Source organism: Nannospalax galili, unplaced genomic scaffold, assembly GCF_000622305.1.
Source record: "Nannospalax galili isolate Female #2095 unplaced genomic scaffold, S.galili_v1.0 scaffold124, whole genome shotgun sequence".
NCBI classification, from domain to species: Eukaryota; Metazoa; Chordata; class Mammalia; order Rodentia; family Spalacidae; genus Nannospalax; species Nannospalax galili.
Window position 1 is genome coordinate 533747 of NW_008352485.1, and position 16231 is coordinate 549977.

A 16231-nucleotide genomic window follows, 5' to 3' on the forward strand; every position below is an offset into this window, starting at 1 on the left:
ATTTTGGCCTCAGGAATTTGGGGGTTGGACTGGCCTGGGAGCCTGGCCCAGGAAAGATGCTGGTCTAGAGCAGCTGGTGGCCATGCTACCCAGAGATGCAAAGGCATATAGGGCAGGAAGAGGCCACAAGGACTCCTGGAGACTGCACTGAGGAGCTGGTTTGGTCTGGATGCAAAAGATCAGAAAGAAGAAAGGTCAGCTCCCAAGTCCCAGAAAGTGGATGAGAGGTGGTGCAGGCCCAGGGAAGCAGAGGGAGGTGAGGGCAGGGCCAGGCCCAGAAGCAGTGCTCCTGGGGCCCAGAGAAGGCACTAAGTTGGTTTGGATGAAAGGGGTCAGGAAGTAGTATTGGTTCCCCAGGTGTCTGGGGCCCCAGGACAAGGAATGGGGCAGGGCCCAAACTCGGAGGAGAGAATGGCAGAGGAGATGGGAAGGTGAATGGGGCTGGAGGAGTCAAGGCATGGAGGGTGCGATGGACTTACCCCAAGAGAGGCCTGCAGGTGGGAGAGAGGTCTGTGGAGGGTTTTAATAATGAAATGGAGACCTTTTTGAAAGGTTAAAACCTCATTTAATTTTATGTCTTATAGGGTTTATACTGAGTACAATATTGTATAACTGTAATAATTCAACTATAAACCTTAAAATTTACAGCCAATTTTGATAGAGATGTATCTTATCTCAGGAAATTATTATTGAATATGTCAATGCTGTTGTAATGAAATGTTTCTTCTAAGTATGTGGTTATTAAATAAATAATTTTTTAAAATGTCAAAAAAAGAAACCAATACTAGACAGTAGCCCCTCATTAAAAGTGGAGGATTTTTTAAAAGATTCATTTACTTTTATTTTATGAGTGTTTTGCCTGCATATAGGTAAGTGTATCACATGCATGAAATGCCCTTGGAGGCCAAAAGAGGAAGTAGGATCCCTTGGCACTGGAGTAACAGTTATTAGCTGCCATGTAGATGCTGAGAACCAAACCTGGGTCTTCTGCAAGAGCAATAAGTGCTTTTAAGATGCTAAGCCATCTCTCAGCTCCTAAATGTGGAGGTTTTGTTCCCAATTGGCATAGCTGTACTAGGTAAGTCCAGGCTTCCCAGGAACAAAATGGCATTAAATATGCCAAAGAAAACAGCAGAAATCAGCAAAGTTTCAGAGCTGTGCTGTCCAAGGAAATCTTTGAAGACAAGAATGTTTTCAACTGCAGGGCCCAACCTAGAGCCAGTGGCCTCTCTGGCAATGGAGCATCTGAAATGTGGCCATATTTAAAAAGTTTTTGTTTTTTTTTTCTTGAGGGAGTCTCCCTGTAGCCCAAGTTAGTCTGAAACTCAATATATAGACCATGCTAGCCTTGATCTCATGGAGATCCACCTGCCTCTGTCTCCCAAATGCTGGAATTAAATGTGTGTGCCACCATGATCAGCCATAATTTTTGAGTTAGTTTAATTTCAGCCAATTATTTAAAATTAGATAGACTTGAGTGGACAGTCCTTCTTGAACTGGACAATACAGCTTCAGAGGGCAGTCTCCCAAAGCCAACTCACTCCAGTGCTTCCTGCTTCCATTTCTGTCTGGACCCGTGTGACAGGCATAGACTCTAGATATCAAATTTTGCTTGTTTTTTTAAAAAAATTTTAAACATTCATTTATTGTGTGTGTGCATGTGTGTGCCATAGTGTGTGTGGTAGTTTGAATGAGAATGTCCCCCCTAGACCTCACGTATTTGGACATTTTGTCCCCAGTTGGTGGCACTGTTTGTGGAGGCTTTAGGAGGTGTAGCCTTACTGGAGGAAGTGTGTCACCGAGGATAGGTCCTTAAGAGTCCTTAAGCCTTCTTCTGCTGCCTGCTTGAAGATGTGAACTCTCTTTCTGCTCTGGCCACCTCTTGCCACCATGTATCCCCACCATGATGGCCTCTGATTCCTCTGGAACCATAAGCTCAAAGCTCAAATAAACTCTTCCATTTATAAATTCCCTTGGTCATGGTGTTTTTATCACAGCAATAGAACAAGTAACTAAGACTGTGTGTGTGTGTGTGTGTGTGTGTGTGTGTGTGTGTGTGTGTGTAGGTCAAAGGACAACTGTGGGATTTGGTTCACTCTTTCCACCATGTAGGTTCTGGAGATTGAATTCAGGTTGTTGTCGGGCTTGGCAGCAAGCACCTTTGTCCGCTGAGCCACCTTACTGGCCCTAAAATTCTGTTTTTTAAATTTAATATTGTGTTTGCTGTTACTTCTGGTTTTGCTTTTACCAGATCCTGCACAATGTGCAGCAGAGTATCGTATCCTTTCCCTAGTTTCTAGAGGGCATGTTCCTATAGACCAAGTTTTCTGTCCACACAGAAGGGCATGTGAAGACTTCTCTTTACCCCTTAGTTATAACCATAGTTTTTATAACCTGTTTCTGTCCTCTTGTTGGGTAGAACTTAACTGAAAACCTTTTATCTATGCAAGGCAATTTGTAGAAATGAAAATAGATGTGTTTCAGCTCAGATCTACTCAGAGTTCTCTTGATAATATCACTCCTGGTGATGTTGATGGGTGAATTCTCACTTAGAGCTTTGAGAGGTCACTGTCTAGGTGGTTTGCCTGCCTGCTCTTCCCTCATCATCTCCTGGAGATCTACACCACCTGCCTTACTGGATGTCATAAGCTTCCTCTGGGACAGGAGATCAGAAAACAGTCTCTTGCTTTTGGATAAAACAGTCTATGCCCACAAAGACAGTGCAAATAGAAAGATCAAGAAGGTTCACCATCAGAATGGTAACATGCCTCCTTCCTAAGGATGTTGCTGCAGGAAGGTTTAGGACTGAGGAGGAGACTTGCTTGCTCTGGGGTCACAGCTGGCAGAGGCATGTGACTTTCTGGAGCTTAAAGCTCATGAACACTTTAAAGGTATGTGTAAAGGCTCTCCTATTTTCACTGATGGAAATCCACGAAGAGAAAGCTTCAGTCGTGAGGTAAAGACAATGTAGCTAAGTGTCCATGCTACCTTCTATCTGCACATCAGAAGATGGGGTGGGGTGATGGGTGGGAGTTGACACTCAGCGGGTTAGCTCCTTCTGATTCATGGACCTCAGGGCTAGGCTGAGGAGTACTAGAAACTGAGTCCTTGTATGGACAAATTATTCACCGGTAGAAAATTAAAGGTATCATTCTTGCTTAAGAAGACGCTTTTTGTCTTTCAGATGTGGAGCACAAACACTAGCGTGCTACTCCCCACCCCCTACCAGGTCAATGAAATTGTCAGTGCTAAAGACAACAAGCCATGCAGCCACTGGCTTTGGGACAAAGGAGGTGAGATATACAGTATGTGTCCTATGTGCTCCTATAATCATGACAGTCCTAGGGCCGGTGCTCCTATAATCATGACAGTCCTAGGGCCGGCACTTACCTGTCCCCCGGGAGTGGCTGAAGTCACCCTTTACCACACGGCAGGTCTTGCCATCCCCACTGCAGATCCCACACCGATCTTCTTTGGCTGATGACCCGATGATGCCATCACAGCCGATTTTCTAGAGAACCAAAGAGCTGGGTCATCGTGTGTTTAAGATTCAGTGAGGTTTTAAAGCTGATGCCCTGCATGAGGTCCGGCAGATACCGTGCCTGGTACCTCTGATAATTTCAGAGTCCTAAGAAAACATTTGGGTTACTTTTAAATTCAGAAGTTAAAAAAAGGAACAGGATTTAGACTGGAATATGTTTTTCTTTACCTTTTTATGAATTTGTCAAATATGTTTTGGGTATACATTACGGAGGGAAGGGGCCCAGCTAGTCTAACGTCGCTATAGCAGAGTACAACAGAGGTGGGGCTTTTCATGGATTGTGCATTCCTACCTGGAAGTGGGGGGATACCCAGCTCTGCCTCATCATGGTAGAAATCTCAGGGTGACATCAGCGGCAACCCAAGACTGCTGGTCATTCAAGGCACAGGTGACCTGGGTAGCCAATTCTGCATGTGTAGTTCTGTGCTCTGCTTTGGATCTCTACAGTGACTGTCTCCAGGCAATTGGTAGCATAGCCACAGGGTCAGTGCCAGAGCTGGCCCCACACCCTGGCATCTTCATGATACCTGAACCTGCTTCCTCTCCGTTTTACTATTTTCCTCATGTGTTCCCAGCTTTAGATCTTTCCTCCACTGTCTCCTATGATTTCTAAACCAAACTCCTACTCTGTCACAGTGAGTCTCTGGTTTTGTTCCTAGTCTCATGCCTTGTAACTAGGTTAGGATTTCCTGATTAGATAGCTTCTGAATGTTCTACATAAACACTCTGCTTGGTCCCAACACCTTCTCCCAACCCCAGTCAAGGGAACTTAAGTCAGGAGCAAGTCAGGTGGCTCTTTATGCGAACTGTGGCCGCTCCTCAGATTGGGACAGGCTTGTGTGCTCTGCCCATGCTGCCTGGTGTTATTTTAGGCACCTTTTTGTATTTGGAATCAGGGCCAGCAGGGATAGCCATGTCTCAACAACAGCAAATCTGAGGCCTGAAGGACAAAAGCCAAACTACCCTGCCAATGGGGCACTTTATCCCTTTGCTAGAGTTAGTGAAAGTAGCCTAGAATACTTTTGGCAGCCACCATAAAGCACAACTGAAGTCATTACTTCTGAGTGTTAGTGGAGCTTTAACGATCACATTTATGAGCCTCAATGTTCCAAGAGAATAAGACAACCAAACGGAAGTAAACGCAGACTTCCCACAGCATCCTATTGATCCTGAGTTACTCTCTTCATTTACCCTTAAGGAATGTCCATCACCATTTCTGAGCTTTCATGTTCCTAGCTAGCCATCTGCTGATCAGACACTGTTCTGCTGAATAAGGTGTGCATGACACTTAGGTGACAAGAATGCCCCGTGGAATAACTAAAAGCACTGGGTGACAAGGAGCTAGTGAGGAATGCACAGGTTCTCTTTCATCATGACAGTTCCTATGACACATACAGAATACAGTTAGAAAAGCTCTAGCTCAGAACCAAATGCCTCGGTGGGCCATGGGTGGGCCATGGATACAAAAGCTACTTTCCCCAGAGGTGAGATATAACAGTCTATGGATGTAAATCCTGATTCCATGCCTATAATTTTTGCACTGACCGACCATTGGCAGTAGCAAGCAACTTCCTGTCAAGTGGCCATGGCGCCATCTTCCTCTTCTTTGACCCCCTGCTCTGCAGCATTCGTCACTGCGTATCAGCTGTGCTTGTCTTTGGCTTATATGCAATTGTCCTTCTGTTTCTGGGGGTTGGTTTCAGGATCCCTCAAAACACAGAGATGCTCAAGTTCTTTATAGAAAGTGTAGCATTTACACAGAACTACACTCAGCCTCCTATACTTTTCCAATCATCTCTGGGGTACATATGATAACGAATATAATGTAAATGCTGTGTAAACAGTTGTTTATTCTTTATAATTAACAAAAACATTATTTACTATAATAATGACAAGAAAAAAGTCCATTTGTGTTCAGGACAAATGCAATTATATTTTTGGAAATATTTTGCATATAAAGCCAGTTGATTCTGTAGATGCAGAACTTGCAATATTTCATCCAAAGCAGTTACTGGACACCTATTCTGTAACGTGAGCAGATAGATGTGTAGACAGAAGGGAAGACAACGTGGAAGCATGCAAGCAGGTACATCAGCATGCATTAGGGCTTCTGTCTGATTCTCTCCAACTCTTGCAGCTCTTCTTCTCTCACTTCCCTGACTGCCTAGAAATGGAGTTTCCTGACTACGCACCTGCCCTGCTGCTTCCCTTTGACTTTCTTACTAATTCCACCACCTCACAAGACTTCATCAATCACAAGTCTTAAACCCAACTATTTCTCTACTTTCCAGACACCTATATTGCAGAGTCTGTTGAGTAATCTTCCCATAATTTCTAGCCTAGGCATTGGATTCAGAAGGTCAGCTCCAGTTGGGCACTTCCTGTACCATCTTGGAAATGGTAAGTACGGTCACCCTATCCTGAAACCTTCAAGCCACCTAACTGTTTCTTTTGACATATCCAATTAGTTGCCAGGCCTGGGAGTTTTGCTCTTTTACAACACCCAGTGTCTATTTTCTCCTATGTTCAGGGCCACTTTTGGTTTAGAGCCTTCTTACTCAAGATATATATGAACTATATCACACTGCTGCTCTGACCCTGATAGACTGATTGTCATATGAGGAGACCCATGACTATAGAATGTGCCTATCATGGTCATTCTGACCCTTCATGACTTCATCCCAATGCTCACCACCTCAGCTTGTCTTCCCAGGCTTTGAGAAGTGCCTGGGAGATCAGCAAATCAAACCTCTGGGTATATTTTGAGTGTACTTCCAGAGGATTAACTAAAGAAGGAAGACTCACCCTGCATGTAGGCAGCACTATTCCACATGCTGAGGATCCAGTTAAAATAAACATGGGGAAGGAAAAGGCCAGGGGCACAGGCACACTCTCTAGCCACTGTGATTTGAACAGCTCGGCTCTGACATGGTGGACTGCGGCCTCTGAAACTATGAGCTTTCCTCTTCTGAGCTGGTTTCCTTGGGCATCTGGTCACATCAGTGAAGTCTAACTTACCTTCCTTCTCCAGATGCACACTGAATCTAATCATTTTCTAGTTCCATGCTTGCAAGACCTCCAAGTCCTCTCTCAGCAAGGTGAGTTTCTGTACCAGTCTAATGAGTTCCCTAGTTCTACTCATGTTCCATCACGGTCAATTTCACTGCCCAAGCCTGCCTCACTCTTCTGCTTCAGTCCCTCCATCACACTCAGAGTAAAACTCAGATTCTTCCTGGGTCTGATTCCTCCGGGCCAGGCCAGCCACCATACCCTGCTGTCTTGGCTTTTGATCCCTGAATTGTACCAGCTTCACTTTTGCTTCCTTCCGCTGGGAACTCTCTGCCCTCGAAGCTCCATCAGGACCTCTCCTTCAAAGCTATGTTCTCCAGAGAACTGCCATGCCACCCTGTTCAGTCCTTTCCAGTCACGCCTTTTACTGCCTCTTCCTATGACAAGTTATTTTCTCTGTCACATATACCAGTCCCTTAGAATGATAATTTTTGTGAGGTCACATGGCCTGTCTATACATAGGATGGGGCCAGGGCTTCAGGTCACTGTTGGGTAGTCTGCCTTAGCAAACTGTTATAGTAGATTACCAGTTACCACGTATCCTGATATGCCACCCAAACCTCCCTAGCTGTCATGTTTTCTCATGGAATGCCAGCACACAGCACATTGGCTACCATACAGAATATACTCAGTAAAGACTTGAAGCATGAATGGCTAAAATTCTGCCCTGTGAACTCTGTTCTATGTCTAAACTGAATCTGCCATTGGCTCTTAACCACTCCTTTGCCTCTGGGTGTTAAGTCTTAACATGTGAGTTGTCTTTCTTACAGACTATCACTGGCTGTGCACTGTATCTTACAATTCTCCCTCAGTGGCTGGATGTATGAGATATAATACATCAATAAATGCCAACAATGATGATATCTCATCAAGTTGAGCTCTAGACAAAGCTTGGAATTAGGAATGGGTTTTCAAGAAAGGGGAGGGTCATTCAGTACACTCATATTTGAAATAGGGCTTTGTTGTACAGGCTTACAAAATATACACACTTCAACTTATTAGCATTGTCAAGTTATAAATAAGATGTATGTATATATTTTATGAAGTGAGATAATTTTCAGTCAGTCATAACATCTGCCCATACATCTGTACTTTGAAAATTGAGGATCTCAAGCTTCACTGTGGATGGATTAGTCTCCTTTTCTCTTCATACTTCTTATTTTGACGTCAGAAATCTTAGCATTTGCTTCATAGTCTGCCCCTGCTACATCTCCTGATGCTTTTCTGTGGTCTGGAACAATCAGGTACAGCCAAGTCCAGACTACTGCCAACATACCATCATGGTATGGCAAGAGCAGAGTGTACTGGGCTACATGGTGACGGCATATTCGGTTAGCTCAGACAGCAGCCTCTAGTGTAAATTCTCAGGGTCTTTGATTCCTTATCCTGTCTTCCTTGGCTAGAAAAGGAATACTTGCGTTCTTCAACTTAGTAGCTATCTTCCAATTACTGCTTCAACTTATCACTTCAGTTGGAGGGTGGCCACTGACGCCTTGTTTGAATGTTAACTGAGTGCAGATTTCAGGCAGGCTACACAGCTGTCGTACTGGGGTTTACTGGGCTCCTGAGTGACTTCCACCAGAGTCTATGGAACCCATCTTCATCTTTCTTGACTTCACCCTTCTTTTGCTAAGCTCCATGTAATTTCTCCAGAATGAACACATGGAAAATAAAATTTAAGAGCTCTTCTGTGTCTCAAAATTACTTTATGTTGCTCATATGTTTGGTTGACAGTTTGGCTGTGCACAGAATTCATTCATCATCTCAATGTTCTGCCAGGGTCTGTTTAGTTTTCTTGTTTTTTCCTGTTCATGATGCTGTTTTTCTTCAAATAGCTGATGATATCTGCTTATCCACATAATTGGAGATGAAGAGCAGAAAGTTTTTTTGGGAAAAGCTATAACAGAGGGTGGGCAGTGTTGCATGGTAGGTTTCTTTTCCAGAGCAAGGGGAAAAAACTTGGAGTCTATCCCTAAACATACAGGGTGAGTGGTTTATATGAGCATAGAACCATCCCTCCTGCTCTGGTTTTCTTACACAGTTGGCTCCATACTTTGGAAGGTTGCCCTAGCAGCCCCCTCTAGGCTCCATGTGTAGAGTGGGGTATGGTCAGCCAGATTGTATGCAGCCCTAAAATCACCTACTTGTTTTTGAATTTTTCTTAATCTTATTTTTGATGAATTTTTTATACAATATAGTTTGATATTTAGATCCCCTCTCCTAACTGCACTCCCCGCCTCACCCAATTTCATGTACTCATATATCATGGCCTATGAGGGCTGGAGAGACAGCTTAGTGGTTAGGAGTACTAGCTGCTCTTACAGAGGACTCAGGTTCAGTTCCTGGAACCCACATGGTGGCTAACAATTGATTATAACTCCAGTTCCAGGGGATTCGATGCCCTCCCCTGACCTCCGTGGACACTGAACAACACAGGTGCACTTACATACAGGCAGGCAATACACTCATACATATAAAATAAAAAATAATAAAATATTTAAAAGAACAACATGACCTATCAACTCTGATTTGTATGCCCAGACATACTTCAGTGTGGGCCCATCCACTGGGCCTACCAAGAGTCCCATCCTTGTAAGACACCATCTTTCCCCTTTCCAGCAGGTATCAATTGCCAAAAGTTTCTTAGATTGTGCTAGGATTTCTTACCCACTTCCCCATGTCTATGCTGGGATTTTGCCTTGTTTGAGCTTGCATAGAGCTTGTGTGTGCTTTCACTATTGCTGTGAGTTCATATGAGTAACTGACCATCTGTCTGGAAGACTGTTTCCTTGAGGTCATCCACACCCTCTGGCTCTTATAATCTTTCTGCCTCCTCTTCCACAATGATCCCTGAGCCTTGGAAGGCAGAAATTTGAAAGAGGTCTCCTAATCAGGGTTAAGCACTGTGTGTGTGGCATCTTGTTCTCTGCACATTGGTCAATTGTAGGTTCTGTGTTACTCACCATCTGCTGAATAAGGAAACTTCTCTGGCAAGAGGTGAGAGGTGCATATGTGTAGAGGTTACATTGAAGATGTGTTACTTGGGGTTAAGCATTTCACAGGCACTTATTCTCTGGGTTTGACCAGTTCTGGATCTCTCTAAGAGTCTCCATTCCTGCTAGTCAGGCGCTCTCAGGCAGCCACAGCAGGATGGGGCCACCTATTTGTTTAACTTCCACTTTCATTCCAAAGCCCAAGACTCTCTTTCTTCCAGTTCTGGTTTCCACTGCTTTGTTCTGTTCATGACATTTCCAACCATATGGTCTCCCAGAAAGAGGTGGAATCTTTCTTTTGTCTTGTGGTGTTGGCTCCCTTCTAGTGTTAGTTCATGAAAAAAAAACATGGAGGTTTAGTGGGGTCTCAGGATGGAGGTTGGAACCCACAGTCTTGCACTTTAGAGACATCAGGTACATGATATGGCAAAGGCAGAACACATGAGGGTGAAGCTGAAATACAGGCAAGCCCACGTGCCATTGGTACACTGCACCCATTCTTGTTACCTCTTCTTCATCCAGAGGTACTCCGAGGCCACAGTCTCCTATAATTCCCCCAAGTTTCACCAATAATTCTACTCAGAATACAACTTTGTATAAAAAATGCAAGGTCAGTAGACTCTTGACAATGAAATAGGCTCCAGATTCTTGAACCACTGAAATCCTAAGAGTAGGTGGGTGATCCATCCACTTGTTGCTTTCATCTTTCAATATACCCTCAAAGGCTCACCTCTGAGGTAACTCACAGAACACAGATTAATCAGATATAACTCTTCCCCTGAAGATGCTCATAGGCCCTAAAGGCATTTTGGTTGGGTGTTCATCAAGCCCAGGATCTGTGTATAAATACGGTTCCAGGAAAGTATGGCCCGAGTTAGAGATGACTGAACTTAAATGTGTAGAAATCAATAAAGCACTAAAGACAAGACAAGCATGCCCAGATATCAGGTGTACTTGGATTCATTCACTGACCAATTGTAAAGTTACATGTCAGTTTGATTTGCCTACTGAACATCGGTGGCTCATTGTATGCTGGAGACTTACTACCTTGGTCACTTTGCTTCTGGAGGTAAACAGTAGGACTCACTAATGACAGGCTTCCTGATTCAGAGGGATTTGCTGAAAAATAAGCAATGTATGCGCTTCCTCCTCAATTCCCTCCCACTTTTATGAGCACTGTTAAGTTTAATTTCGGCATGTTAAGTAATTTGTGACTCATTGAAATGAAACTGAACTCGGTCCTCATAAAAATGGAATAAAATGTTTCATGTCATGGTTTGAATCAGCCTGCTATTTGGAGCTTGGTAGACTCTATTCCAAATGCCATTTTGGAGCCTTTCATCCTAACAACTAGTTACTGTGTTTCTTAAAATTTCCCACAAGTCCTCTGTTCCTCCCACCCTCAAATAGCAAAATTTATAGCTGAAGGCAACAGAGGGAAAAGTGAGTAAGCAGAGGTGGTGGGAGCTCTGTACTGTGGTCTCACAAATGCCGGGGATTTCTAAGCCGGAGCCACTGCAGGCAATTATTTCAGCGAACAGATACAGATCCTCTGATCATAATGCTTTAAAAATATAAATATTATTTCTTTAACCAATTTTCCTTGCATTCTTCATTTGCAAGCACCATAGAAATCTAGCACATTCCATTTTGGCAACTGCTGAAACAAGGCATATATACTCAATTTGTATTTGATTTACAATCTTGTTTAAATATACTCAGACTTTTAGGATAAGATGCCATTGACTATGATTTCAATAATTTGGAGTTTCATGAGATGTTAAGAGGGAGCTCAGGCTGATCATCATAATATTTCTCTCAAAAAAGTCTTAAAAATAGCATATGGTTTTGAATTTCCTTCAGAAAGCAAGTTATTTCTCAGGGTTTTAATATTATGAAGTACTTGCAGGCAGGTGCTCTTGTCATCTACTAGAACGATGATCCTCGGGGTACATCCATCTAGGAAAAATAGTGCTTCTGAGAACTGGCAGCTGAGGCTTCCCCGTGGACACATGAGGAGCATGAGACCACCACAGAGCCCTGTGAAAGGTGCCAATCTGCACCACTGTGACCGTATGTTCTGCTTCATTAGTGTCAGGCTCAGGACACGTGACAAATGCAATACTTTTGGCAGCGAAGACTGAATGGAGGGGTTGTGTAGGGATGGAGTGGCATCTGGGAAGAAGGCTTATTTCCCAATGCTGTTCATTGCTATCACAACAGCAACGGACTACATACGTGTACTCCCAAATTCATATGTTGAACCTTGTCCTAGTTTGTTTCTCCATTGCTGTGACAAAACACTCTGACCAATACCAACTTGGGGAGGAAAGGGTTTATTCAGCTTACATCTCCCAGGTCACAGTTCATCAGGGAGCCCAAGGTAGGAAGTCAGGGCAGGAACCTAGAAGCAGGAGCTGGAGCACAGGCCATGGAGGAATGCTGCTTACTGGCTTGCTTCTGCGGCCCCTGCTCAGCCTGCTTTCTTATGCAACACAGGCCCACCTGCCCAGGGATGGCACTACCCACAGTGGGCTGGGCCCTCCCACATCACTCAACAATCAAGAAGATGCCCCACAGATATGGCCATAGGCCAGTCCAATGGAGGCAATTCCCCAATTGAGGCTCCCTCAACCCAGGTGTGTCAAGTTGACAAACCTTGATCTCATTGTGATGTTATTTGGAAGTAGCTCAGGGGTGGATTGGTCATGAGGGTAGAGCCCTTATGATTAGTGCCATTTTAAGAAGTCAGAGGGTGAACTAGCTTTCTTCCTAGGACATGTGAACACCATAAAAATTGAACCATCTACAGTCTGGACGATCTCACCAGAATCCAACCATATGCTACCTTGATCTTGGACTTCCAGTGTCCACAACACTGGGAAGTAAATTTCTGTTTATTTTTTAATATTTTATTTATTATTTCTATTTTGTGTATTTGAATGTATTGCCTACATGTATATAAGTGCACCTGTGTTGTGCAATGCCTGCGGAGGTCAGAAGAGGGCTTCAGATGTCCTGAAACTGGAGTTACAGATGGTTGTTAGCTGCCGGGAATCAAACCTGGCTCCTCTGCAAGAGCAGCTACTGCTCTTAATTGCTGAGTCATCTCTCCGAACCCTGTAAATTTCTGTTTTTAATATGCCATCTTGTCTATGTAGGTATTCTGTTATAGCAACCTAAACTGGGTAAGATAACACTCAAATGCAGGACAGGCTCAGGCTCTGTGATACCCAAAGACTTGAGCAGTGTCTTACCCCTGTTCCACTTGGCAAGAGACCAAAAGATCCACTGTTGTGGCACATGGAACATTCGCTAGTTGAAAAGCTAGAGATTAAAACTACGATAATGGAAGTACCCATTGACACAAAGCACTAGGAGCTGAAATTATGTCCAGCAGGAACATAGACCTCTTTGGCTAAAGAATCTTGGGATTCTTAAAAAATGCCTCCCTGTTGGAAAGAACCCCAAAGAAGATGCCTGCCAGGAGCTGGAATGGCTGTGCTGGCACTACCTCAAGGGGTATAAGTTTGACTTGTGAAATTGCTAGCAAAAGAATTATATCATTGGTTTGCAATGTGCCAACATGCAAGATGACACAGGCACACATGTAATTTAGGAAGCAAACAAACCCTGCATTTGGCCTGCTAGTAAGTTATGCTGAAATGTCAGCAGTCTCAGTACTGATGATAAGGCTTTTCTTCATGCTGTCCAAGGAAGAGGACCTGGAACATTTTTGCTTCAAGGAAGTATCCCTGAAGGGCCTGCTCAAGTTCTCATCGTCGCCCTCTTCCCTGGGAGGTGGCCTTGCTAACACTCATGGGCACTGAGCATATTTCTGCATTTGATAACAAAGCCAGGAAGTGCCAAATGAGCCTGGGCCTTGTCAAGTGTTTCCTTGAAAAACTCCCATTTCAGGACTGGCTTGGCCTATGCAGGGAGGAAATCCACTTAATCTGTTTGCTCTAGGAGTCAGTTGAGACATTGTTTTTGCATCTATATCTTCCTCTAACAGCTTTTGGTAGGCTCACTTGCTAAGGATACAGTGAAGACACAGGACATATCAGTGGTGAAAACAGATCTCTATGGCTGAGGAAAGAGAGTGGGCTCCTTGGGTGCTGTGGACTTAAGACTCATGTTCTCCAGATTCCTGTAACTCCCAAGGTGATGTGATTAGGAGATAGGTCCTTTGGAACATGATTAGGTCTGGAGGGCAGAACCCTCATGGAGAGGATCAGTGCCTCCCTCAAAGAGGCCCTGGAGAGTAGTCTTGCTCCTTCCATCATTTGAGGATGGAAGAAGGAACCACTCATGAGAGATGAGCTTTATCAGATGCCAAACCTTTAGGTGCCTTGACCTTGGATTTCTAAGCCCCTAGAATCATTAGAAAGATATCCACTGTTCATAAGTCAACTAGCCCATGTACTTTATTACAGTTGCCTGGGTAAAGTCAGACACCAGAACTCTTTGCAAATGCTCAGGTTGAGCTGAGTCATCAGGAGATGGTGGAGTTCATTTTTACCTGAGCTATACCCATCTGGACACTGAAAACTCTGTCCCCCTATCCTTTCATTCTAGCTGTCCATCAGGAGCAGCTCTTTCTGATGGGTGAGCAGACTGACTGTGGGTGGATGGATTTCCTTTTCTCTCTCTCTCTCCCCCCCTCTCTCTCCCCCTTCTTGCTTTGGTTATTTGGCAGTGTTCTGTAAAGTCATGGATGCTCAACACCAGGATGGATTTGAGATCCATATTCCAGCAGGTGGAGGGCTCCCCAAAGGGCAGGCACATCTACCTCTCTAGATACTGTCTGCAAAAGTTCTCGCTACGTTCTACTAAGAAGAGCATGGCTGTCCATTTATCCTTCAGTCCCATTTTGTACTTACCTGTTCTTTATTTTATTTGGGGGGGGGGATCATGCTGTATAAAAAATTATCAAAGCTTTAATATGTTGCTGTTCATTCAGTCATCCAAACCTGTCATGGGCATATGCTAGTGATAATAGGCCACCAAAAGCAGCACAGACCTCCTTGAGAAAACCTATTCTCCATGGCCCTCCAAGGCCTCAACTCTACCATAGGCCTACTTTGGGGAGAGGGAACCTTTCACAGCCCCATCAGGGAGAGAAGTTAAAGCATATCACCTGGCATCTGCCGTGCACGCAGAGGTCAGTCTCGTAGGGTCCACAGGGTGTGCCATCCAGGACCCTGTCAGCCACCAGCAGCGGGGACTCCTTCCCAAGGGGCGAGCAGTAGAGTTCACATGGCTTATCTGGGGAGGAAAAGGTTGGTGGCAGTTGATATGGGAGAGGGTTTGTGGTTCATCCGGGGAAGAGGCGTATGTGAGCAAAGGGCCAAAGGACAGAGAGAAGAGTGCAAATAAAGGTAATAGTCACTTAACTCTGTCCTCAGGCACACCCACTGGCTCCTATGAACATATAAAATAGCACACAAAGAAAACTACCCTTGACTTAGTAAATGGCAGAGCAGGGAGCTCTGTGGGTTTCTCTCTCCTGGTTCTCTTCCTTTGCAAAGACACAGCACTTCCTTTTACTTCAGTTGTTAAACAAACCAGGATATATGAAGGTACAGTTGTGTGCTAGCCTGCTTCTATGTAAGCTGTCTGTGTCTGTGTGTCAGGAGGCTGGGAGCTCCTGGAGTACTGATGGGAAAGTAGGGGAGGGCAAACAAGAATGCCCCAGGGAGCAGGAGTACAAGCCCCAAAGGTTTCCATGGCAGTGGTTTCACTAAATGCATTTGTTTCCAGGGCAAAGCTTTAGTATTTTGTCCCACACTTTCCCTAGATGCTGGGTAATAACTTCAGAACTGTAAGGCACAAAGGTTCTAGAAGAAATTGAGTGAAGACACAGAAAGGGGATACAGAAACCACTGGGGCAAATCGTGAGAGCCCTGTTAGCACACAGGATGAAAACCCCTGTTCCTGCTTGTTCAAGAACCATGTGAGTTTATAGAACACACCAAACTCCTCTGCCTTTTCCCAGGCCATTTCCTCTGAGGGAAATATCTCTATCTACTTGGTTTTCTAGAAGGCTCCTATCATTCTGGAAGCCTGAAATCTGGGGCTCTCTCTTCTACCATGCTGACATGGGAAGGGTCAGGCATCTCTATGTGCACTTTGCATACAGACACATTCAATCCCTTAGCATTAGGCTGCTGTCATGCAATTGTTTGAGCAAATCCTAGATACAAAGGCAGATTCCATTGCTAATGAAATACTAAAGATTGTCTAATTCAAAAAGTCTTCAAATTCTGAAACTTTCTGAACTCTCACATGACTTTACATGTGGAAAGTTCTACACCTGCCCTTATGCGGATAGGTACAGTTAAAAATATAGGTGCTGCTCCTCCTCTCTAGGTAGGAACCCTGGACTCCTCCTGCCATTCCACCCACCCCTGCTACCTGGGGATGAGTCCTGTGCTGCTCTCTCAGTCTCCTAAGGATTGGTCTTAAGAATCTTCTAACCCTATAAGTCAGCTCCTGGACTCAGATGCTTCACTTTGCCCTAACTGAGCCCTCTTAGAATATCAATACTTAGTTGCCTCAAGACTGAACCCTAAGCCCGATTTAGCTGGTTTATAATTTGATAAGTTGGGGGAAAACTCTCCTCTCA

The 16231-nt window shown here is 44.3% G+C and overlaps 1 protein-coding gene across 2 annotated transcripts in view; it reads right to left on the reverse strand.

The window, feature by feature from the left end:
* Adamts17 (ADAM metallopeptidase with thrombospondin type 1 motif 17) overlaps window positions 1-16231 on the reverse strand; it is a 396140-nt gene that overhangs the window by 120194 nt on the left and 259715 nt on the right. For both annotated transcript variants that reach the window (XM_008849526.2, XM_029554310.1), the window contains exons 14-15: window positions 14744-14871; window positions 3391-3511 (exon numbers count right to left, since the gene is read on the reverse strand). In XM_008849526.2, coding sequence (XP_008847748.1) covers window positions 3391-3511; window positions 14744-14871 — 249 coding nt within the window. The remainder of the gene's footprint in view (window positions 1-3390; window positions 3512-14743; window positions 14872-16231) is intronic.